Genomic DNA, 26269 nt, shown 5'->3' with positions numbered 1-26269 from the left:
CTTATTCTTCATCGGCATAATCGTGTTGGATCCAAAAGTCAAAATACAAGACGAATACACATAATGTCATATTATCCTTCATTACGTTTTATTAAAATTAATATAAACGGACCTAAACCGGCAAAGTCTATCTCGCCAGCTATACCGGTTGCTAGCATACATCTATGGTTGCTAATAGATGCCTAAAAATAGACAGCGAACGTCATTCTCTTCCGTACGGTAGCGGTCAGGATCAATAACGTGGAGAGGGACGGATACACAGCGATCAGTAGGATGATGGCTATAACGTCCAACTTTGTCACAATGTGTTTGTAGTTGGCAACTTTAATCACTGCTCATTTTGTATTTTCGTCATTACAATTGGTTAAAGTTGGAATTACTCAACTTGAGTGTACTAAGAGTTGTCTGGTTCGGTGCTGTGAGTCTATTTAGGCTGTTTCGCTCCGACTGCAGTTGTGATCTTCTTCGGCACTTTCACTAAAATGACTGAACGTGTTTGACATCTAACTGAGTTGGGGCTGTCACTTCAGTAACTACGTGGCACAAGACCGACTAACTGTTACCAATCGACACACGTGGAAGCTGTGCTGGACTGGACCGCTTGCTCTCTATGCAGTTTCATACAATTTGATGTTAACACAATGAAGATGAGGACCATTATCCTGCAGCCCCTGCTGCTACTCATGATCATGCAACACACTGCATCTGCATCCAAAGGCGTCACTGCAAGTCTTAAAGCCAAGTGGCATGCGACTCCTTACCTTTTGGAGACAAGGTAAACATCTTCGACCCATGCGACCTTTAGTTATGTAAAATTGAGCGCTGTTAAGTCGAGGTCTAGAAAGTAGAAGTCCTGCTGCTGTTTGACTTCAGCTACAGGTGGGTCTTATAGACCAGCAGGTAAAGCTCCCTGGAACTAGCTCGTTTGATGCTTACTATTATGTTACGTTATGAACTAAGTACGCAAATGGCCAAATTGAATTAAGAATTAATCTGCCACAATTTACTTACTCATATAACGATGGTTAAAATACTAGGCATTTTTTCCCCCAGTAAATCATAGGTGTCAAACTCAAGGCCCGGGGGTCAGATGCGGCCTGCCATATCATTTATGTGGCCCGCGACTTTGTGTCATTACTAAAACTACAATTTGTCTTCACATTTAAAAATAAAATAAAGATATTACTTGCAATTTGTCTTTTTAAAATATTTGAACAGTTTTTACTAGTCTCTGATTCTAAAACTAGTTCTTCATCACTTTGTTTTGTAGCCTATATAGAAGACGTGGACAATCATAATGGCCCTCCAAGGGAAAGTATGACTACGATGCGGCCCGCGGCAAAAATTAGTTTGACACCCCTGCAGTAAATGATGATCAAATTCCAGTTGCTTAAGATGCATTTGACCTCAGAGGTTACGCTGTATTTTATTGATCTTGCTGTATAAAAGTCCTAAGGTTCACTCTGTAATATGTTGCTCCAAGACAATTTGATATTGCATGTATTCAATCTTTTTTCCCTCTCCTCTCTCAGTGAGTTTATTGGAGAGGATGGCAATGAGAAATTCTGGCAATTTGTCGACACTGTGAAAGAGCTCACCGCTTACAAGCAAGGAGGTATGCGGTCAAGTTTGAATCCTTGACCTCCATTTACATCATATTTCATTTCTAATTTATCACATTCTCATCCATGCCAGATTCTCTCCGCACATACTACAACCTTATCATTAAAAAAGCCAACCAGTTTCTCACGGGTCTTCAAGTGAACTTGTTGAAATTCGCTCTTTCGCTGCGTTTCTACTTGCCAGCTGTTCACGCCTTCCAGCAGGTACTGTATGTTCACAAATTATAATTGCGTGAAATCTAAAATATTTTAATGATGTCTCGTTGGCAGCCTGGTAATATGACTTTGCGCAGTGGGAGCCGTTTAAATTATTGCATAATTATTCATCCCATAGATAAATATACCCACACAATTTGTACGACAGCCTTGAATTCATGACCTGGGCCCTCTGCTTTCTTTACTTACAATTGCTTTGGCACCACTAAGTCATTACTCTCAAAAACACTGGATGAATTATTTGCCTTGAAATTGAACTGTTCAGCGATTATTATCTTGAATGATGCTGCAATATTACTTGATGCTCGCGGGCTTTTCAGTGCCTCACACACCATGTAAAATGTAAAAAAACAAAAACAAAACACCCCCTGGTCTGTTACAGCATTTCATACATAGGTATGCTTGTTGTACAAATTTATTTTGCCTGTAGTTTAAGCTATTTGTATGAGCTGCATAGACATGCAAGGGATTAATAACCAATTAGTCGACTTATAATTGTTTCGAATTCGTCCTCTTGCGTGTGTGCAGTTTGCATGTTCTGACTGTGGGGTTTCTCCAGGTATTGCAGCTTTTACATTCCAAAGACACGCATGTTATGTTGACTAAAGACTGAAGTCTGACTAAAATTAAATACTGCAGTACAAAGAACAAAGCAATATTCCCAATAGGAAATAATGCAAATCCCATGAATTAGTTCCAGACACCCAAAATGTTTACTAAAATACATTTTATACACTAACAGTAGTTTTACATACAGTTAACAGTATACAATAAATATAAATAAGTAATCAAGTGGATAAATAAACGCTTAACATCACTTTAGTCTTTCGTGCACTCTTGATGGCGTGTAGAAAGATATTAGTGAACATAATTAAGTTATTTTTAATACCACTAATTTAGTTGAATATGTACTACTACAAACTACAATCTAATACAATCCAAAAGTAATCCAAAAAGACACGAGAGACTGTTAGTACAGTTTCTATGTTCATGTCTCGTACTCCACAGATAGCCAGCGATGAACCGCCACCTGAGGCTTGTTCAGCTTTTGTCTCCATTCACGGCCAACATAGTTGCAGTCCAAAGAGCATCAAGAAGCTTCTGAAGGCAGCTGCAGGCAGGTAAATCCAAGTGACACCGCCAACCCCGTGCGGCTCTACACAGCAGTCCACAGCAGAAAAGTTTCCCCAAGTTAATTTGATATTGGAAATCTTTGACACTCCCTCCGAGTTCATGTTTGCCCTTGGAAGAATGAAATGTAATTTTCTGTGATGCTTTTTCAAACGCTTGCAGGCCCCATCCGTATTTGTACAAGAATGATCACATATATCCCGGGGCTAATAAAACAGACGTCCCAGTCGTGATCCTGTATGCTGAGATCGGTACCAAGGAATTCACCACCTTTCATACCGTGCTATCAGAGAAGGCCGACGGGGGCGCTCTCGCGTATGTGCTGCGGCATTTTGTGGCGGTAAGTTGCCTGGTCATGGAGTACATAAGATTACTAGCGTTCTTCACCTATTAGTTCCTTCCTGCTGCAAAATAAATAAATAAAGTGGAACAATTTAATTTGCACTTTGTGTCGATATGGTCTGGCTAATTTTAAGAGCGAACGATTAATTGAGTTTCTTGTTTTTATTTTACAGTAGGAACGAACTTGCCAGTAGGCTGCTGTATACGTGCATTTCCTTTCACGGTATATTTGCCCAATAAAATGATACTCGATACGTGCCTCAATATATTTTCAAATGGAACAATTTAATTTGGCGTGATTGGATCTATTTGCATCTTTTAACACAGCAGATTTTCCTTTTCAAAGTTTTTGTTGTTGTACCTGTAGTACCAAGTGTAAATTGTTTATTGAAGGAGGGGTTATTATTTGTTCAAATTGAATGTTATCATTTCTTTGCTTTTATTTTTTAAAATCCATTTCCTAATCAGTGGTTGTTTATTTGAGTTTTTTTTTTTTCCTTAAGTGAGCCATACATTCAACACAGTTTTAAAAAGGAGCCCTCTTCTTGCTCCTCGTTTCTCTCGACCGCCACACCAATCTTTGACGCAAACAGTTTAGAAAAACGACATGTTTACTTTGTGTTATATGAGTAAGGTTAACATGACTGTGAACTCATTCATGCCCATTCTCAGCTGTTTCCATTGATCTAGCCATTTGTTTTGACCCGTATTGGCCTTGTGCCGTCCCTTTGGAAAAAGAAAGTTATATGAAAAGGATTTCTTTCAGCCATGCTGAACAAAAGCCAGGGGTTGGGGGTGTACAGTGGGTCTTTTAATGGTGCAAGGATGTGACTCTGACACGGGTGTCAAGGTAACTGTGTCCTGTATGTAGACTTCATCTTCTGAGTGGAGAAATAGTTTTGGAGCGCTGCTGCCTGGACTGAAGGGGTTGAAATTGCTTTCTAGATTACGGCAAAGTAATACTTTGGATGCATCCGAGAGGCCACGCCCATTCAGGTGTGGTCAACTGTTTATTAAGGCCGGTCTTGAAAGGGTTGTGAAAGGCCGATCGGTGGAGCGTTATGGTTCGCTTGGTTGGACAGGAGCATCATTCACCTGCACCGAAGTATAGAGTTCGCTCTTTGGCATTGCACTTTGGAGTAGCTGCCGTCTCCTATGAACCGCCAAATACATGTTAAATGTTCCTATGTTGCACTTCTAAGAAAGTTTTTTCCAAACGCATTCCTACTGTTCCCAATTGCACAATGCATGTGTTTTAAGTGTCTGGATTTTTCTTTGCCATACAGGACAGCGACAGCACCTTTAATTGAAATAGCCGTAAAGAAACTTCTATATTTTTGTTGCGATCATTATTTACTCTGTATTCATTTGAACAGGCTCCAAAGCAACAGAAGATCCTTTTATCGGGCTACGGCGTGGAGTTGGCGATAAAAAGCACAGAGTATAAAGCAGTGGACGACACCCAAGTCAATGGTCGGGCTACGGTTGATCAAATTTGTTTTGTTGATCCTTTTGTGTCCCAAACAACATTTTTTTTTTTTTTTTTGTAGACACAAAGACAATCATACAGGAGGAGGAAGATGATAATGATGAAATCCAAGGATTTTCTTTTGGAACATTGAAGTAAGGATTGTCTTTTGTGTTATGAGCCATTTTATTAGGTACACAGATGCTAGACGAATACAATACAAGTGTTGTCCCAATCGCACTATTGTAATGTTTCTTTTGAATCTGTCAAGGAAATCCTATCCTGAACTCAAGGAGCAACTTGGCGAACTTCGCAAACATCTACTTGATAGTACCAACGATATGGCCCCTCTCAAAGTGTGGGAGCTGCAAGGTAGCCACGTAATACTGGCCCAGAATATGTTGTTCATCATAATCATTTTGAATTGAGTCTTCTTTTAGTTGAAAATTTGTGCTGTCTTAACTCTAACTTACTTGATCCTTGTAGATCTCAGCTTCCAAGCGGCTGCCAGAGTGCTGTCTGCAACAAAGTTTGACGCTTTGAAGGTCATGCGAGACCTCAGTCAAAATTTTCCACGCAAGGCAAGGTTAGAAAATACATCACTGTGTGAAAAGTTAACATATTTGAGTCAATGTTATGTTTTGGACCCTACAACACACTTTTTCATGTTCAAAAAATCCAAAATTCAACATGCAACTCTATCAGGTGGCGAGTACTTTTACTTTATTTTAGTTTTAAATTCACTGGTTTCAAAAAAATGGAAATTGAAACAATACGGCGCTAGCGTGATTGACAAGATTGTGTTCAACTTTGGAGGTTCCACCACAATTATCTCAACGTGTTTGCTGTACAGCGTGATTTCTAATTTAAACACTCAAATGCCAGCTTGTATTTTCTCTAGTTGAAAACAAAACAGCAAAAGTGATGAGTTAGACTTGTTTATTTTTTTCCAGGGGATTTGCGTACAGATTTACCCTCTTGAGGGCGAGCAGGTTTTTCAGAGATTAAAACTGTCATTTTACTGCCGGCCGCGGGTGTGATAAAGGCTGATGGCGAGCGTATGCTTTACTGTACCGCTTTACTATTCCCACAGATCACTGACAAGAGTGGCTGTAAAGCACGAGATGAGAAAAGAAATTGAGGAGAACCAAAAGGTGCGCTATCCTAAGCTGTGTCCAAACATGACTGCTAGAAAAAAATACTTTGATTTGATACTGCTTCACAAGTTAGATGAGGAGTCTCTGAAATAACTGCAGTGATATCATCAACATTTTTTCTTCAGACTTTGGTCCTTGATTATGTGCAGACTTTTATGTAGCTGAGATAAAATGGAAAAAAAAACATTCTGAATATCAACAAACTCTTTGTGCTTTTTCTCTTAGCATCTGAGTGAGACTATTGGTGTTCACCCAGGAGACAGTGAGCTCTTCATAAATGGTCTGCATATTGATCTGGATGTTCACGACCCTTTTAGGTAGTATTCTAAACAGTCCTCTACTTATCCTCCCCCTCTGTGTTCCTGTTGCCACATGATCAAAAGTTTGATGCCATTTAAAACATCTTCCTTGTCATCTTTTATTGATAGCATTTTGGAGATCCTCAGAGGCGAGGCCAAGGTCTTGGAAGGTCTACACAGCCTGGGTGTAAAAGTAGAGCGTCAGGGCACGCTGCTGAGATTGCCTGTGGACCATGCGGCAGACAACTATGCCTTAAATATCAGACATCCAGCTATAATGGTGCGTTGCGGTGACTCATAAGTCCCGGACCGCGTAGCGGCTAACAATAGGGAATCAATCATCTGCCAAGAAATCGTTTTAAATTAGAATCTTGGAAGCATTTCATTTCACGATGCGCCAAGCATATCCGGATGTTACCGTCCTCATTAGATCGACTTCATCCTTCAATGTTCTGTTCTCAGTGGCTGAACGACATTGAGAAGGACCCGATGTACAGCAGCTGGCCAGCGGGATTCCAGGAGCTGCTGAGAACCACTTTTCCAGGAGTCATCCGACAAATCAGACGCAATTTCTTCAACCTGGTGATGTCACATTAGTTACTTAATCCTCAGAGGCACTTGTTGATTGTCATTTTTATATCAAGTCTGACAGCACCATTTCCTAACCTCGCTTGGGACGTTTTGTAGGTTCTGTTCCTCGATCCGGTTGAGGCGAAAAGTGTCGAGCTGGTGAAACTTGCCGGGCTGTTCTACAAACACAAGATCCCCCTGAGGTCGGTGCATCTGCTGCTGTTTCATACTCCACTTTGTGTATTTATAATCCTCACCAAGGCGCTCTTTCTCATTTCATCTGCAAATTGAATACTTGTTTTGCTCACTATGGCCAGAATTGGATATGTGTTTGTTGTCAACGCCCAAGATGAGATTGATGGCTTCGCGGATGCGGGGGTTGGCTTTTACCGACTCCTGAATTACATCGCGGACGAGTATGATTTATCCCAGGCCCTGATATCCATGGCCTCGGTAAGTGTATCGCAAATATAAATCTCTGTTGTTCGCACTACAGTTTGGAATAACTTAAGTACTTTACTCACCGTATGCTCAGTTGTTTTCGGGCAGCCTCGGTTATCGTGTCATTTTTTTTACTCTGTGGGTTACCGGGATTTCCTGTGTTAGTGCTCCGTCAAATAGTTCTTGGAAATTGTTGACGGAGGTGAGGGGGAGTGAGTATACAATTAAATCTCGTCCAACTTGTCACTTCAATGCAGTTGTACAACCGAGTCAAGGACGGGGACACATTGACGACTGACACAATCACTGCTTTCCTGAAGAGCAAATTCCCTAAAGCCAGCGCTGAAAGGATTCTAGGTGCTAAATCGGAGTATGATGAAGGAAGGAAGGTAAGAACATAAATGGCGTCTTTTTATTCGCATTTATAGTCAGAAATTAGTCGTGAAAAATACGTATTGAAAATCAGTTTTTTATGTGCCCCAGGACGGCACCCTCTTTTACAGAAAGAGTGGCCTCGGTGCCCTTCCGCTGGCGTTATTTAACGGCGTCCCCCTGAGCCCAGTTGAGATGGAACCGGATGAACTGGAGAGCGTCATCCTGCAACACATAATGGACTCCACCAGCGCCTTCCAGAAAGCTGTTTTCATGGTATGACTCCACTGCATGGTCAGCCTCCCAGCGGATGGCCACATAAAATTGCAAAAAATCAGTCAGAAATACGGATGTACTGTTATAAGGGCATTTCGGTTTACGAGATCTGTCCCTACCGCGGTGATGTAATTTGAATTTGCGTCACTTGCCTATGCTAAGGCAGTAATACTACTGCTTAATTACTGTCGTAAATGTCTGGAACACACTTCAAGACCATGAATAAATAAATCAAATAAAAATGGTATTTTATATGGCCGTGGCAACAAAGCTTTATTGTGCTGTGTCACAACATAATATTGTTATTACGGCACTGTGCAAACAGTTTGACAACTGTCAAATGGACTGTACGTCAGGGCCATCATAAACATAGACACACTATTATTATAGTCATGGTAGAAAACCAGTCGGAACGCTTCATTTGGGAGTTGCTTTCTCGCAGTTCACAATAAATAGAAAGAAAAGAAATAAATTCAATTGCAGGCATAATGAAATAATGAGTCAACTACTGTTTGTAGGGTCACTTGACTGAGGGAACAGATGTGATGGATTATCTCATGGAGCAAGCCAATGTGGTACCCAGAATGAATCCACTCATTCTAAGTACAGAGCGGAAGTACTTAGACTTCACTTCTTCTCCAGGTGACCTCACCGCCACAAAAAGTTCAATTTGGATGCTTTTATGATCATTTTGGAATTGTTTTTATTTTGTTCTGCAGTTGTAAGTGACTGGGATGATGCAACAATGTTTTCATTCCTGGACTCCAGAGACAGGACTGCTGTGATGGCTAAGAGAATGAAATACCTGACTAACAATGGTGAGGCTTTTTATTCGTGGTTTCACCGACATACAGTATATTTGATCATTTATTTTTTTTATACACCTTTTGTTACATAGGACTCACATCACCATAAAAAGTAGTTCAATGCAAATATAACACCAAGCAAGTCTACAATTCAAATCAAATATTTTTTTAGCTGTTCTATCATTGATTATCCTACAGTTGTCATTGTTGATATTTGTCTTTTCCCTCAGATGAGGACGGCATGAGCGCCGTGACCATGTGGATTGTCGGAGATTTCCAGAAACCCTCGGGAAGAAAACTGCTGCACGCTGCTCTTAAACATTTGGTATGTATGTAACTTCACCCACATTGATCGAAAATGTTGTAATAAGTATAAATCACACATATTGATTCATAATCTTCAAAGGAATTTAAATCATACGGGGATGGATGAATTTTGTCTTTAAATTAAATTAAGCCGTTGAGGGTGTTGAGTGCACAAAATAAAAAGCCAAGTCATATATTCTCATAAGTGATTATAGTTCAATTATATGTAATAGCCACCAGGCATTTCCGATATGTCGGGAACCAAATGTTGAATTCAACCAATCAACACTTATTTCTTGTGTGCTGCCTGAATAACACCACCCGTGCTCGAAATAAAATGTGCGATAGATGTGCGTTACTTCACTGCAGTACTGTGTGTGTGTGTGTGTGTGTGTCTGCGTGTGTGTGTGTGTGTGTGCGTGCGGGCACGCAAACAGAAAACCAGCCCCGGAGTGCGTGTGGGGGTGATGGATAATCCCGGCGAAAGGCCCAACGAAGATAACACGGCCGTGTACCGGGCTATCTGGGCTTCACTCCTCACCCAAAAGAATAAAGCTGCAGCTGAGTTTGTGCAAAAACTTGCAAGCGAGGAAAGTCACCAACTACTCCAGCAGGGGACCAAGATGAAGGACTTGCTGCTGCAGGTAAAGGAAGAAACATTTGAATTTACATAATTTGCAGCTATCGGGCAGAGTCCTTGTAATTCATCACTTTTCAGGAGAGACCCAAAACGGCTAAACGGTTTGTCTTAACTATTAAGTAAGCCTCATCAAAGAAAGAAAGCCGTTTTCAACACTTTAGATGGGACCGAAGAAATATAAAATGGACTTGATTTTAACTATAAGCTTTAAGTAGCTGCCTGAGGGGTGTCACATGTGGTCGTATGGTCAATTTTAGGGCTGCTTTCAAGGTGGTAAACTAATATTTGACATGAATAAATTGAATTGAATTAAGCCCGCAATATACAACTTATTAGGCATTATATAACATTAGATCATCACTGGCTAATAAGAATTTAATAAAAAAAAAACTACTCACCCCTTGAAGACCCTGACAGAGACATAATGGAGAGGGAAAATTGTACATTTGTGATTTTTCTTTTTTGTTGAAGGGGGTGGGTGGTGAAAATATGTCTTTAAATTATTGAATTTGAGTTGAAGTGTAATAAATCGTCACGCATGCTCAAGTGGTATTGATCTTGGAAATGCAGCAAAAAATGTGGATACAGCAGAAATGCGAAAAGATTGACGCTCATTCAAGCAGTTGAGATGATGCGCTTCAAAATACTTCCTTGACACCAATTTCTCGTTAGCGGAGGTATCTTCTGACAAAATGATCCCTTGGAAAAAAAACAGCGAGATTGCGCAAATACGTTTTTCAGCAAATAGATGAAGGTAGTAGGCTCCTGCAGAAAAGCAAAAAAAAAAAAAAGCAAACCACAAATAGGTTCACTCTTTGTTTTAATGTGGAATGATTTGACAGTTTGGCCTATCATCAGTTACTCGTGTTTTGCTCAGATTAGTACATTCAAAAGAATTATCCTCCATTAAACACCAAACATCTTGAGCTAAGGTACTAGAACAGCTTGACACGATTTTGCCCAACATTTACAGGAGCAGGCTGAGGGGCACACACAAAATAAAAGTACCTGCGGTCTATTTGAGAAACCGTCTCCATTTTTGGCAGTGAGGTGACGTCACTGTTATTCAAAGGAGCTGCTTCTCACTTTATGACAGATAGGTCATAGTTGAGAGGCAATGATGGACCTGATGTACCAACAAACTTTTCAGTGACTTGGCTTTCCCTCCCCCTGTGCAAGCTTGAAGGAGTTTTTGACTGGCAGCTTCTCTGCTGGTGACTTTTTCCTCACACATTCCCACTTGACTGTGACAGACTGCACCACCGTCCTCTGCGCTTCCTCGCTTTTACAAAGCACAGACTGCAGTGGCTTTTTTTTTTCAGCGCAAACCGATCACTGCTCTGAATCATGGCAGTACGCACTTCGATAGAATGGAACATGTCTCATTTTCACTTCATTGCAATTGGTTTGTGTGATTCTGTTTATTATTTTTAACAGTTGCGGACAAGTTAGACAGAGGTGTTGCCATTGTGTACCGTAATTTTCGGAGTATAAGTCGCACCGGAGTATAAGTCGCACCAGCCATAAAATGCCCAAAAAAGTGAAAAAAAAACCATATATATGTACATAAGTCGCTCCTGAGTATGAGTCGCCCCCCCCACCCAAACTATGAAAAAAACCCGCGACTTATAGTCCGAAAATTACGGTAATTGAATTTCTATGTTGCGATGAAGCCTCTATTGGAAATATTTAGAAAAAGTGACAGAAACCAACACACAATCGGCAAATTATTAAAAATACATACATGCATAAATAAATAGCTAGTAGTTATAATTTCAATCTCTGTTGTGAGATCATCATTGTGATTTTCACATCAACAAAGCCAAAACTCTTACAGTGTTTAACATTTTTGTATTATTTCCTGCAAAATTCTTCTGGGTCCTCACATTGATGCTGCCGTTATTGCCATCATATCCCAAAATTAGATTTCAATTCTAATTTCCGTGAAATTGAATCTAGAGTCCAGAAGGTTGTCAAAAGCCGTTGTTATGAAAGCATTTCATTTTCGTCATGTTCTTGGGTTTTTGTTTTGTTTCGTTTATTCTGCTGCATGAGGAAGGAAATTGGAGATGTTCCTGAAGCAAACTGATTTACTCGTCAAATATGTCATTCCCTGGCACAGGGGGGAAGCGCCTCAGGAAATATATATATTTTTTTGCAGGTGAAACATGCAATCAGTCAACGTCAGTGAAATGTGTGTATTTACGACTTGAGCGTGGGGCCACTGTATCAGTGAAATAAGTGACAGCATTTCAGGCATAACCGACAAGCATAACAGCAAAAGGGAGGATAATAAAAGTCCGATGCGGCCGCTGGCAGAGATTTCGTCCAACATCACTTTCTTGATTGAAGTGCCCTGTCTGCTTAAATGGTGATTGATGAGCCCATCTTCTCATTCCCCTTCTGAACATCAGCTCTTAGAATACGTTTAGAAGTGCGTGTGATGCTCGGCAGCCCGTGGACGTGGAGGTGGGAGGCTCGCTCACTGTCAGTTCCACTCCATCTGTCACGGGGGCCGGCGCACGGTGGCGCATAACCTCGTGTCCGGGAATGGATGAGCAGCAGAATGCGTTATTTCATTAAGCTTTTATTGCCCTTTCTGGTCATACGGGACAGTGATACAAGCCGTCTGGTCCTAGCATTTTCGCCGCCATTATGCGCCGGCTCTGACTGTAACAAATCATGTGACGGGAGGCTTTAAAGCTCCCGTCTGGAGAATGTCCTCTCGCGCCGTGTACATTCAGGACTGACGATAACAAACATCCCTTCAATTATGCCGAGTTTAAGCAGTGCGAGTGGGCTGGAAATAGCAATGTAAGGAATGGGAGGATGTGTGAGTTGAGACCCAGAGTCAGGGGACATGAGTTTATTATTGGCTGCCAGACAGTCTTGCTGACTGGATTGTGCTGACATTATTGGTATTTACCTGTTCTCCTGAGAAGAGGAACGTTGCAGAAACTAATAACCTGACTCCACACCACCCCTTTCACTCCCACGCCTAATTTGTTACACACCAAAAAATGGCAGAGATTTAATTAAAAGTTGGTTTTTATTAATTAGAAATTGATTCATCTCACTTCCACGCGCGCGCACATGCACGCCAGGGCTGAAAACTTGGTCGGTGTGTTTGAAATATCTGACAGCCACATCGATGCAAGGCACCAAGGCTATTGTGAATAATAAAAGGAAAAAAAAAACATGTAATGTTGGCCTCCTTGTCATTCATTTATCATTCCCCCAGCCCTGCAAATTGCTCCGATATTGTTTTGGACATGCTGTAATAGGGAAAAAGTCCTTGAGCTACTCTATTGGATTGTACAGTACAACCTCAATACAAGCAAACCTTTTTTTTTGTCTGCTCTTAGGGCATGGACACAGACGCCTTTGAGAAGAAGTTCAACACACTACAAATAGATTTTGTCCGCAGTCAACGGCTCTTCTGCCGGGATGTCCTAAAACTGAGTCCGGGACAGAGGGCAGTCATCAGCAATGGCAGGGTGAGTACATTGAATATACGCCCAGTAATAATTCATTCATTTATCAATGGTAACCCTAATAGTAAGTGTCACAAACTGCATTTGTATATTTTCTTTTGTAAGGAGTAGCCATGCCAATAGACGGCAAGCACAATTCAAATGATCATTTATACGTTATTCTGCGGTGAAAGACTCCTTTTAAAACAGACGGGGGAAAAACACGCAGAACACGGTGATTTAAGTGGGTAAAACATTGCGTTACAATCATATTACATTGAACATCCCCCCAAGGCAAGTAGTAAATAATACATTACAAGTCCAGATGTCCTTGACTCAACCTTCCGAGGCGCGGATAGATGAGAAGGAGATTGCGGTCTGCATATAAATACAAAAGCAACTGTTTAAAACGAGTATTTATTTTAGTCACATTGTTAAAGGGAAAGTTTGTTCATTTATTAAAAGCAATGAGACAAGATGCTGTGGCAATTCTCAATTGGGTTTTGCATTAGCTATCCATGCTGAAAGATGCCAAAACAATTCACCAAAGAACGTCAAGTCAAAGGTGAAAATTTTTGAAAATGAAAACAGCATAAAACAAAGTGGAAATATGCATTACGCAGACTTAGAACATACAAAATGCTGCGTATTGTCCTGAATTAATAAGTATTTGGTCCAAAACATAACTGAGTACTTGGCAGAAAATTCCTTGCTGGCCAGCACAGCGATGCAACATTTTATGGAGTTGGTCACCACGTTTACACACAGCTCAGGAGAGATTTTGTCTCACTCTTCTTGTGTTACTCTCTAAATCCTTCATGTTTCTTGGCTGCCGCTTGCAAACTCAAAGGTTCAGCTCCCTTCACAGGTTTTCTATTGGCTTGAAATCTGGAGACTAACTCGAGTGATTTCCAGCCACACATTTAAGTGTTGTGAAAGAAGTTCGCCAGGAAATGATCCAAATTGACTTAATGAGTTTGAGTGTTCTTATTTATCGACAACAAATAATGTATGTTTTATTCTTGTCCTTGTCAGCATCAGGCAGAACGATGATGCTCTTCCACTAGAGGGCAGATTATACAATATCTTGATTTTTGTTGTTATGCGATTTCCACCGCGTATTGTTCCTAACTAACCGACAGAGTTGGAAACAATGCCTTTTGTCAACGCTGTGTTGCGACATTATTCTCGTCTGCGGTGTGTGTGTGTGTGTCAGATCCTCGGACCACTCGAGGAGCACCAGGAATTCACTGCAGAGGATTTCCAATTGCTGGAAAAGATTACACGGAGCAGCTCTGCCGAGAAAGTCAAAGCCCAAGTTAAACTGATGGGGATGAAGCCAAAGCAGTATGTTTTCTTTTTCTTTTTTTTCTTTCTCTCCCTCGCCTCCATTTTATTTGCCCTGTGACTGTTTGCGACGGATGCTTGAGAATCCCATAAACCGTATGCCTCGGAGCTGTTTATTGTCCAAACATGATTTCAAAACATACAACTCCTTATTTCTGTCTCAGTGCCAGCGACCTGGTCATGAAGGTTGACGCGTTGTTGGCCGCAGCCCCCAAGAGAGAGCTCCGAAGGGATGTCAACTTTCTCAAAGAGAGCCACAGGTGGGCAATTGTGCTTGGGAATTGAAATAAAATTGCAACGTCCAACTGTATTTCCAAGTTGAACAAGACTTTGGGGCTAACCTTGCTCTATCCGCCCTCAGCGTGTTGCAGCTCTCACCCCGTGAAAACGAAGTGTTCTATGATGTGGTGGCCATCGTTGACCCACTCACCAGGGCAGCGCAGAAGATGTCCCCCCTGCTGATTGTAAGTTATCGGCGCTGTCAAATGGAAAACCGTGTATATCACGTTTTTTTTTTTTTCCTCAGGAGCAATAAACCACAGATTTACTGTGATTTCATAAAAACACATCACAAACGCTGATAGATAGATTTAGCACCTGATCTTTTCACAGCCAATGCTGTCCAGTATATTGTAGCATATGAAGTACTAACTTGCAAATATTACTTTATATTCATCTGCAAGATAAAAAATGACAAAGTCAGGGTTTAGTGTTCCAAACTTCACTTTCCCACAAATGAAGTCAAATCGAGCTTGCACGTGTTTGTCAGGCTTTGTCATAGAGCAGTGGGCTTATTTTGCAGAGCGTCACCACAGATGGCCTGGTTAATATGAAAATATGACTCACTCTGTTCAGGCACCGAATGAATCCGCTACGGTCAGCGGACATTGTTAGCTGTGTGCTCTCGGGCTAGCAATGCAGTGTTCAGGAGAAATCATGATGGCGGCATATTGTATTGATTGGTGGTTGTGATAGAGGCAGCCCTCGTCCACAAAACCACTGACCCTTTGTTTTGTTTTTCTTCTATTCAATTGTTTATTTATTATTTTCACAACAGCAGTAGCTCAAGCTGTAAGGGCTTGATTGGAAATGTTTGGCTTGGGGACCGGAAGATCGGATCGATTGATAGCCACAGACTAAAAAAGTCCAATATGTGCCACAGACTAGAAATTTGGAAGGTCTGAGTGGCTGGTAGTTGATATTTGAAGCGATGCTGGAGTGAAATAAAACATCCATTACCTCATTTGTGTTGCTGCTTTTCTTTGTGAGAGGGAGTTCTTAATTGTCCTCGTATGAACTGAGATATAATTAGACATGCAGTAGGCTAATATTATTATTTTCAAATTGAGGGTGAAAAGATTAAAGGCGTTTAATTGTCCTAAAGGGTGAATTTGTAGTTTCATAACTGCTAATGAGACCATTTCTGCTGAACTGCCAAAATTGTAATGATGTGTGCAAAGGAAATTCAATGACTTTTAAGAATACAAGACTTAATAAATTGAAAGGAATAGTATCAGATGAAAAAGAAGATATCACCACCCAAGTACAGGTCATCTGTGTGATGTGAATCGAATAGTCCTTTCGGGAACGTGATGAAGCTCTTTTTTCCTCCACTGCCTGCTCTTCACCACACGCAAGCCTGTTTGTTTCTGCCTCCGCTTCTTAATTTTCAAAGTCTCTTTTCCTTTGTGGCCTTCCGCAGGTGCTCAGTCAAGTGGTCAACTTAAGGCTGCGGTTGTTCACCAACTGCCGGGCCAAGTTGTCCGAGTTGCCCCTCAAGAGGTAGGCTCGGCGCTCCAGCCGTAATTAGGTGCTCCCGTCAGGCTTGTTTGAGTGTCGTCGCAATGTTCACTGAGCATCTCTGCCTCACTCCTCCACTCCACGAGATTAAACCGATGCAATCTGCTTAATATCGCTGCCTTATTGCTCTGGGCCCGCTCTTGCATCTCAGAGCAAATTGTACTGCCGCGTTATCCCAAAAAAGAAAAAAGGTCCAACAAATCAACAACAAACCGACACGGTCTTGTAACTTTTCGAACACCGTGAATGTGAGTCACAGTGATTTTTTTTTTTTTTTTAAACACAATACCATTCAATAGAGTTTTTCAAGAATCACGCCAGCATGTCCGCACTTGACATTTTAGTTCACTTTAAAACTAAAAACTGAAATTCACAGCACGAGGCAATGGCGCTATCACTTTTACACTAAACATGAGCCACCTGGTGATCATAAACTTGCAGTTGTTTTCACTTGCATTAATGTTTGAAATAACCTTGAATAATGAGCCATATGCTGCTTGCACCAGATTTTATCTAATAAAATAAAGTAGCCTCTTCTAATAAATTTCCATGAGCAAAATAAATTATTTGAGGACTGGTATACATCGTATATATATATATTGTGTAACAAAAGTATTCTGTCCGCTAGCCCTTATGTGTGTTTTTGTCTTTGTTTCTTTGTGCTGACATTTCATGTCTGTCCTCAGCTTTTACTCTTATGTATTGGAGTCTGATGTCACCTTTTTGGCCAACGACTCAGCATCTCCCGGTCCGGTGGCCCGCTTCACTGAGCTTCCCGAATCTCCACTTCTCACCCTTAATATGATCACACCCGAGGGATGGATGGTGCAGGCCCTCCGTAGCCCCCATGACTTGGATAACATCCACCTTCAGGAGGTATGCCCCTGGCCCTCATTGACCTTCAGTTGATCATTTTTATTTTGCTGACAATTCAAACGGTGACGTCACGCCAGGTGAGCGGGATCGTGACGGCAGAGTATGAGCTGGAGCACCTCTTGCTCGAGGGTCACTGTTTCGACCTGTCGACCGGCCAGCCTCCCCGCGGACTACAGTTCACACTGGGCATGAGTCGAGACCCTCTCATGTATGACACCATCGTCATGGCTAACCTGGTTAGTGATTTTACGCGGTTACCATGGCTGCGTAGTGCGTACCTGTTACCATGATGTTCACTATTTGTGCTGTTTTGCAATAGGGCTATTTCCAACTGAAAGCCAATCCTGGCGCCTGGCTGCTCAGACTGCGTAAAGGACGATCGGAGGACATCTATCAGATTCTGTCGTAAGATTTCACCAGCACTAGAATTTTTGGACACGGTTTCATGCTAGCGTGTATTCCATCCTTTTTTCGATCTCGTCTTTCCCACCCATGTACCTGTTTTAAGATGGTCAGGTAATAGACTAATTAGGTGTCTTCACCAGAACCCCCCCTCAGCATTAAGGGCTGTTTTTAGCTGCCATATACCGGTAGCTATGAAAGCCTATCGCTATGGTAACGTGGCGAGCTGCTGACACTATCTGAGCTCCAGGTTTTGATGAGTGCAGGGAGTTGTGCGCAACACAGAGGGGGGGGGGGTATGTAGGAGGAGTACGCTGCTGTTAATGGAGGGGAGAGGGGGTTCACCTGGTCACCGTCACCCGTCATGCCATCCACCAACCCGGAATGTGCAGCAGAATTTTTCAGCCGGTAACGCGTAGGTGTGAAAGGACGGGCGTGCGAGACAAAAGCGCAATGGCGTCTTCTAATTTCTATGGGCAAAGGGAGTTTGAGCTTGCTCTGAAAAGACAGACTTTCTCAAAGAACCGCATAGCCTTTCCTGTCAAGGCCATAATGGCCCAAATCCTACTCATCCGTGCACAGTCTACAGGGTCTTCCCTTCTGCGTGACCCTATAGGATCATAGGTACTGTCCTCCCTGGCACGGAAGATTTAGGACACGCACCAGTTTCTAGTCTTGTGGAAAATCATATAGGACAAGCCAAGATTTATTCCCCAATCCTCCAGGTGAAGCAAAAAGGTGATGTCATTTTTCACCTTGGCAGTGTCATTATTCTTGTGGTTAGCGGGCACTCGGCTCCGCTTTGGTGGCTGATCATAGCCGAGTGTCCGTGCACCCTTTTCTGCCGCTGCTGCACCTCCTCGCCCTGACACCCGTGATTGAGATGGCCTGCTCTCCACTTCTCACAGAAAGCATACAGATTGATTTCTGCTCCCTTTTTTACACAACACCGAAAGCCAAAGGTTCTCCTGCCCGTGGCACTGGAGCGTGCAATTAGTTCTCACCAAAACAAAGCTATTTGTCATAATGATAACCTTAATTTTTTGCTATTTTGTAACCTATTAGGCTTCTCAACGTCTTACTCTGCATCGTAGACTATAAGTCACCATTAGACTCAGTAGATCGCACCTGCCAAAACACGCTCGTCGCCACTCTTCAACTCAATAGCTGTGAAAGGCCAGTGTTACCCGATCAATACTGCACAGACGTTTCCATTAAATCAGCCGTCTTATACAGTGCGGATGGGAAGTAGTGATGGATAAAACACAAGATACGTGTTTCCTTAATAATGACGGAGGGTAATGAAGTTGGTTCCACTGTCACCCCGGCTGCCGAGTGTCACTGTCGGCCGCCGTCAAACACAATCAAGATAAAACACATTTCAATTTGGAACTGAATTAATTGTGCTGAATTGATACACGTTGCATATTATAGATTATGATCATTATGGAGAATATTGAGTTGGGGTCTTTGAAAATAATTGTTTTGTCCCCAATCCAACCTACCATGCTTATCATTTCTTGCGGAAGTAACAATAGTAACAATTGTTATTTTTACGATAGGCACGATGGAACCGATTCCCCAGGAGATGACGGTGACGTTGTTGTCTTGCTGAATAGTTTCCACAGTAAGATTATTAAAGTCAGGGTGAGTGTGTTGTCTTTTTCTTGTTGTTTTGTGTTATTATTAGTTAACGATATACAGTAGAGTAGAACTTCCAAAATTGAACACAGTCAATGCTATATAATTTGCAAGATGCTCTAATTCCAAAAGAGCCATCCCATAGGAATCATGTAAAGTGAATGAATTCATTTCAGATCATTCTAAATATTTGGCGCTCCCTACTAACCAGCCAATGTAGGAGATAATAACATTAATATGCTCAGGATATACTGTATACTAAACACAAATTCTTTTAATACTCTGCATACGATCCAGAGCAAAGAAGCAGAACACTACTAAATGTTAAACTTTAATTAGCAACGCCAGGACTGTAAACGGTAAGCTGTAAAATAGTCTTATATTCCAGAATGGTGAACATGGGAATTAACAGTTGCGGAAATGTTTATCTTGCAAAGATAATTTACTGTGGACAACTTTAAAAGGCTGTATAATAGTGTTATGTAAGATGATGGCGGACGTGGGAATTAACAGTCACACAAATAAACGTTTGCATATCTAACAGAGGTGCAAGTTGATGATGGTCAAAAACTAATTGAAAGTTTCTGTTGTGTCATAGGTGCAGAAAAAGGCAGACAAGATGAACGAGGATCTTCTAAGTGAAACAAGCGAAAGCAAAGGCTTGTGGGACTCCATAGCAAGGTCTGCATGTGTGATATGTTAGTTGACATAGGATGAGGCGCTTCCCTCCTTTTTGTCAATTGATTGGCAGGAACAACTTTGTCAATGCCACGTTATGGTTTCAGGAGATCTTATTCATCACCGGGCTCCAGACTACATTATTATGCTGTAAGAGCTAGTCTTGCAAAAAATATGTGCTTCTGTAGGTATGTGTATGCTAGCCTTTGTGTGTGAGTGCTCCCCCAGCCCCTCTCTAATTGTGTGATCTTGTTTGCTCACCCTAACGCTTGCTGTGTGAAGTGTCTGGAGTACATTTTTGACAAGCTAGGCAGTGTGGCTGCAACCCATCAGTCAACAGTTAACACCTTCAGTCATTTTTTTTCCTCTTTTTTTTTTTTTTTTTAAATATATTTTGGTGCTTCTTTTATTTGTTGCTTCATGCCGCTGCGCTGATCTGTCTTCAACGCAGAGGTGAATCCGTGTCAAAGGTGATGATTGTATTGCAATCAACAAAACTACTGATGTCAAGACATATATTTTGCACGCACACACACAGTTGTATACCACTGCAATCTAAAACCACAACAATAAGCATATTGTTAAATTAAATCCTCTAAGAATCTTTTTTTTGGGTACCAGATCGCATTAGATCTTGTATATATAGACAAGATATTATACAATATATTCTCTCATCCCGTGTCTTGTACGTGTATTCTATCTCATTAGGTGAACAAATGTTAGGTCGGGGTCACCATGACACCCAGACCACCTCGTCTGGCTTAGTGAAAGCTGTGTTTCTGTATTAAAAAAAAAATAGTTTAAGCGTCCTCCTGGTGGTCTCGTTGTAGAAGGGCAGAAGGAGGTTAATTCGGGTGGATGGCTTGTCTCATTAAGATGCCAGCTGGATACATTGAGCAGAACAGGTTATAGCGGTACTGTGGCCTTGGTGTGGACCTTAGCCGCGTGGATGGCATAGCAAATTGCCGGCTGCCTGGGAAACACCATTTTATCTATTTTGAAGTTGGTTTTGAACCTTCAGGCTATGATGCCCTTAACATTTTTGAGCACTGTGTATTTAAACGCATGTCGCTCATTATTTAATGGAACGTAAAATAAAATATAAAATATGTTTTTGGTCACATTTGAACATATGGAACTGCAATCGTAGATTCACATACAAGGTGGGCCATAAATGTGAATGAATCCATCAATTCATTTTCTATTCTGCTTGTCCTACCGAATGTAACAAAAATATAATAGATACTTGAGTTTAGACTTTCTTGCTCCCGTGAATCATTTGTAATCTTGGGTTCACTTTAGGGGATTTGTTCTAGAAGATGGAAGGAAAGTCATTTATTGATTGAAACTCTCACAGGAGTTGGTCTCTCACAGGCAAGTCTGTGCATCTTGGCGATGTGCATACAAATGGCAATCTTGATCTCGTGTCAAGATGCAATGTCTTTTTAAATCTTTCACCTTTGCTTTCTGATAATTAATATCGTGAGTTAGATTTTATCACATGCCCAATATCTGAGATATCTAAAATCGCCTAGTTTTTTTTATTTGGCACGAGGGTTTTCTCCTGCAATTGATTAAATGTGACCGCGTGCCTCGGCGGAGCAACGAAATTACATTTGCGATAAGTTTATGGTGCGGAATGCGAAGGAAATGTTGCGCAAATGATTCCCTCATTACTTGAAATATCTCAGCATTTAGTCTCATGGAGCAGCACACACTTTGCATTATTTGCAACACACTCACATCTCCGTTGTGGGAAAACATTTCTGTTCCCAAGGACTTTTTGCCCGTTAGTCTTATGCGGATTGAAGCAGAGCCGAGGTTATTGGATGGAGAGAGTTAAGTGGAATGGAAGGTTTTTAGGATAGAGAGCGAATGTTACAAATAGGGGGAGTCCTGGCTTGGGATGGATGCCTTGGATAGATTCGATTGTCGAAATCACTCCTTGCGGTTGCTTTGAGAATATTCCCTCCGCGTACTTCCTATCATGTGTTTTAAATAACATTAAAGTGAAAAGTAAGTCTAACATGCCAAGCAAGTTGAGCAGACAAGTCTGTTTTTACTAAAAAGTTAATTTAGTGTCACTTTTGATTTGTTGTGCCAGTGCGGGTATTGTATGTTAGTACTTGTGCTGGTAAAAATGCTCTGATACTACAACATCGATACTTTTTACCAGCCTGCTAGATTTGGTCCTTTTTGAGCATACCGGGTACACAGAATCATGATGTGCTTGTTTCGTTGATCCAAACGGTTATTGAATGCAAGTAGTAAGACTGTCAGCATTTTTGTGTTTGAATTTTTTTTGGTTTGTGAATGCATGTGCTTTGAGCTTTTGCGAGTGCAGTGCTATGTTTCTGAAAAATAGTCCAGTTTTTTTTTTTTTTCTTCTTCTATCTTGACATTTAGCCTAACAATGCTCTGCACCCACAAAGATTGCCAATCACACTCAAATGACTCCCCGTTTATAAATATGTTTTGTTTATATTTTGTAATAGTTATTGATCCAAGGTGTCCCTTAAGATTGGCTTCAAACAGTCGCATACCGTGATACATAGTATTTTTCTTTCGTTGTCCCCGGCTTCATAAAAGCCCGGCGATTTCCAGGCGTACTTTTGATTCACTGTATGAAAGCCATCCATCAATGTGGAAAATAAGACAATTTGTTGTCTCGTCTCCAGCATCGCAGGTGGAAGCCCCAAGAAGGATGCTGGCGAAAAGAAGAAGGAGGATGTTCTAAACATATTTTCAGTGGCCTCCGGTCATCTGTACGAGCGCTTTCTGCGGTATGAGCCCCTTATTTCTCAGAGTCTCTCATCGGTTACGCTCCAGGCTCTAAAAATCATCTTCTTTTCATCCTCGATCCTGCGAGTTCTCCCTCCCCTTTCCGTCTCAATTTCAGGATCATGATGCTGTCCGTTCTCCGCCATACCAAAACGCCTGTCAAGTTCTGGTTCCTCAAGAATTATCTCTCCCCTTCATTCAAGGTAGCACTTTGGCCTGTATTTAGCTTTTCTTAGTGCGCTAACGCAGTACGGTAAAAAAAGAACAGGCAAAAATGGTGATAAAAATTGTTAGGTGTGTGCGCCCCACTTAAGTGTGTGCGACTTTACCTTTTGATTCGGTCAAAGCACGAAGATGACAGTCTCGCTGGTAGTTCTACTGGATGTTTCTTTGCCTCAACCCTACTTTGAATAACACATTCCTCTCTAAGATTCATTTTGATATCCTCCTTCTTTTGAAGTCTCTGACCTTGGAAAACAACACAGCAGCTCCAAATGCACTTTTATTTCATCATCTGTAAACAAACTTGCGCGTTCTCAAATAACGTCACTTCTGCCGACAGTTTTTTTTTATTGCATACTGACGTTTGCAAGTTGTGATGTGGTTGGTGGGTACAAATTTGTTTTCTGTCACAATGACTTGTTAGGAGACCATCTCCCACATGGCAGACTCCTATGGATTCCAGTATGAACTTGTTCAGTACAAGTGGCCACGCTGGCTCCACCAGCAGACCGAGAAGCAACGCATCATCTGGGGCTATAAGATCCTCTTCCTGGATGTCCTCTTCCCCCTGGCTGTGGATAAGATCATTTTTGTGGACGCCGATCAAGTCAGCGTGAAAACCGACACTATAAAGATGGTGACAATTGTAGGGGTCAATGTTAGTTCCTATCTGGGTCTCTTCACAGATCGTTCGAGCAGATCTAAAGGAGTTGCGAGATCTGGACCTGGAGGGCGCTCCTTATGGTTACACACCTTTTTGTGACAGCCGTACAGAGATGGACGGCTATCGATTTTGGAAAAGCGGCTACTGGGCGTCACATCTGGGACACAGGAAGTACCACATCAGGTACGCTTGAGCTTCTGAATTCCGCTACAGCACTGAATCGTATCAGATTTTTATCTTTTGTGAAATCTATACACAAAGGGATGGAACGTGTTTCGGGGGTTTCTGATTTATCATTTAATCACCAAAAAGAAATTTGCAGATTCATCGATGTTTAAAACGATCATTGGCTGCAGAATTTTTTTCATAGTTAGGCTATACTGTAGCTTCACATTTATAAACGCGTCTACCACTTGCTGAGCGTGTCCATTGTATTTTTCTTTTATGAATCAACTCCTCCGAGTCATTTTTTTCTTTTATTAAGTGCTTTTTTATGGGGCTTTTAGTCTGAGATTTCTCACAGCTGCCTCGTGTCCTCTCTCTCGCCATATTTCCTCCGCAGCGCGCTCTATGTGGTCGATTTGAAGAAGTTCCGCAAGGTTGCGGCTGGCGACAGACTGCGAGGACAGTACCAAGCTCTGAGCCAGGACCCAAATAGTTTGTCAAACTTGGACCAGGTAAAGTGCTTTTTTAATGAATCACTTTTGTGCAAAAAATGACATTTTTTAAGTGACTACCTCTGGCACAGTGTTATTATCTTTGTAAAGGTACAATTAGTTCTTGCATTAGATCTTGTTTGACTGTGTAGCTCATAGCTGCTATTGTTGTAGGACCTTCCCAACAACATGATTCATCAGGTGGCCATCAAGTCTCTCCCTCAGGAGTGGCTGTGGTGTGAGACGTGGTGTAATGACGCCTCCAAAGTGGCAGCCAAGACCATCGACCTGGTGAGAGCCACATCCATGACGGGGGGAAAACAAACTAGCGACATTCGGCTGTAAACATGCATGCCATACAAAGAAATTCGAGTCACTGTGTAAGAACTGTAGTGGGCTGACTCCTTTTTTTTTTTTTTTTTTTTTTTTTTGCCGCAGTGCAATAATCCCAAAACCAAAGAGCCCAAACTGACGGCAGCGGCGAGAATCGTGCCCGAGTGGGTCGACTATGACAATGAAATCAAGCAATTGCTCAAGGGAATCCAACAGCGGGAAAATGTCAAGACGTCTAAACTGACGCGGTCGCAACAAAACGGAGGTGCGCACAGAATTAACACTTGAAAGCTGTTCATAAAATATTTTTTTTCTTATGAAGTATACTCGCTAACCTCCCCAAATTGCATTGCATGCCTCTTAATTTTTTTTGTTTTTAATGCTATTTTTTTTTTTCTAAATGATTACTTCGAAAACTTGTTTTTTTTCTTGGCAGGCCACAAGCGTGATGAACTTTAGCAAACAGATCAAGAGAGACACCTGACGATTGCACGCTCACTGGCGATGTTATTTGGGATTTGCCACGTGTGCTGCAGCAGTCAATTAGCTCCATCCACAACTGACGTGTTCAAATAACCAAGAGGGACGTTGCTCCTGGCACACTTGGAAGCATGAAGTAGAGTGAAGGAAAGGTAGGAAATCAGGATTGTGTTGGAATACATTGCACAGAAATCCTGTCTAATTATTTATCATAAGATTGTTTTTTTGTTTGTTTTTTTTATTTAATGCTGGAACATGCTTGTCCATTCATCCGCAATCAAACCGTCCGGTATATTGACCATCATAGTTCTTACAAAGTATGGCATCAGAAAACCACGACAAGAAAAAGAAGGAAAGTTATGAGTAATGTTGGCGAATGCATATTTTTGATTGACATTTTCTGCATGTTACGAGAAACAAAACATCTAACAAACAAAACAAGTATGAGAAGTAGTCTGTTTTCCAAAGGAAAAAAAACACACAAAATAAACCTTTACATTTTTTTAATATAATTCTTTATTTAGAATGAATCTTCATACTTTCCCGTTTGCTATTCAACACTAAAAAGTCCTTTCTAGTTGTTGCTTAGCAACAGCCCCTGCACATAAAGAATTTTAAAAGATATAGATATTGATACCAAGGCACATTGGTGTTTGTCCTTAACATGCTTTTTATCATCTTTCCCTTAATAAGTGGCTAGTTGGGAGTTTTTTTTATGCAGTCCTTTAGAAGGACGCGTCTATTCGAGAGGAGGCCTTTATTTGTAGATTTTTGTGTGGATTTTTCGACAGTTGTTACTTAACGGTGGGATCGCCAGCCAATCACAGCGCTCATGTCAAAGCAAAGCCAGTATGTGCAAAACTAGCTCGCATAAAAGAACTTGACAGGGTTACTGGTTTATCATGTTCAGTGTGTACTTTTCTAACTTATTACGTTGCATCTTTGTTACATATTGTCATCTTGCTAAAATAATGGCCCAAGTCATTTCATCAGAAAACAAAACAGCCAAATACGGATATTCATTTCATTTCAGAGGTACAATTGTATGATCTCTTCAGGATCAAGAGGCAAAAAAAAAGAAAAATCTGAATGCCGTTATTTCAGAAGGTTTTGTTACTCAGTATTATGCTCTCAGGAATGAATAATGTTTTTCAGCTTGGCCAAAGTCTTAAATAAAACTGCAAGTGGTCCACATTTCGCTGTGCCGTGTCACCTGTTCACATCATTCAAGTGTCTGTGAAAATGACTGCACCATTTGAACAAAATGAGT

At 41.3% G+C, this 26269-nt stretch overlaps 1 protein-coding gene across 1 annotated transcript; it reads left to right on the top strand.

Moving 5' to 3' along the window:
- The first annotated feature begins 147 nt into the window (after positions 1-147).
- On the top strand, positions 148-26193 carry uggt2 (UDP-glucose glycoprotein glucosyltransferase 2). Its single transcript, XM_061287884.1, has 39 exons — positions 148-775; positions 1533-1615; positions 1696-1826; positions 2847-2959; positions 3132-3309; positions 4688-4784; positions 4862-4934; positions 5051-5151; positions 5266-5365; positions 5873-5933; positions 6162-6253; positions 6365-6515; positions 6698-6817; positions 6923-7008; positions 7123-7258; positions 7504-7635; positions 7730-7894; positions 8413-8536; positions 8614-8712; positions 8931-9025; positions 9444-9650; positions 13012-13143; positions 14336-14466; positions 14631-14726; positions 14828-14930; positions 16169-16248; positions 16953-17142; positions 17220-17378; positions 17462-17547; positions 19107-19191; positions 19784-19866; positions 22542-22646; positions 22763-22847; positions 23291-23473; positions 23553-23713; positions 24093-24207; positions 24361-24477; positions 24625-24784; positions 24956-26193. The coding sequence occupies exons 1-39, from the start codon at positions 642-644 to the stop codon at positions 24976-24978; spliced, it is 4572 nt and encodes a 1523-aa protein (XP_061143868.1). The 5' UTR covers positions 148-641; the 3' UTR covers positions 24979-26193.
- The last annotated feature ends 76 nt before the right edge of the window (positions 26194-26269 follow it).

Source organism: Syngnathus typhle, linkage group LG9, assembly GCF_033458585.1.
Source record: "Syngnathus typhle isolate RoL2023-S1 ecotype Sweden linkage group LG9, RoL_Styp_1.0, whole genome shotgun sequence".
Classification (NCBI taxonomy): Eukaryota; Metazoa; Chordata; class Actinopteri; order Syngnathiformes; family Syngnathidae; genus Syngnathus; species Syngnathus typhle.
The sequence above is the reverse complement of the archived record's forward strand: the minus strand, read 5'-3'. Positions and strand labels throughout refer to the sequence as shown.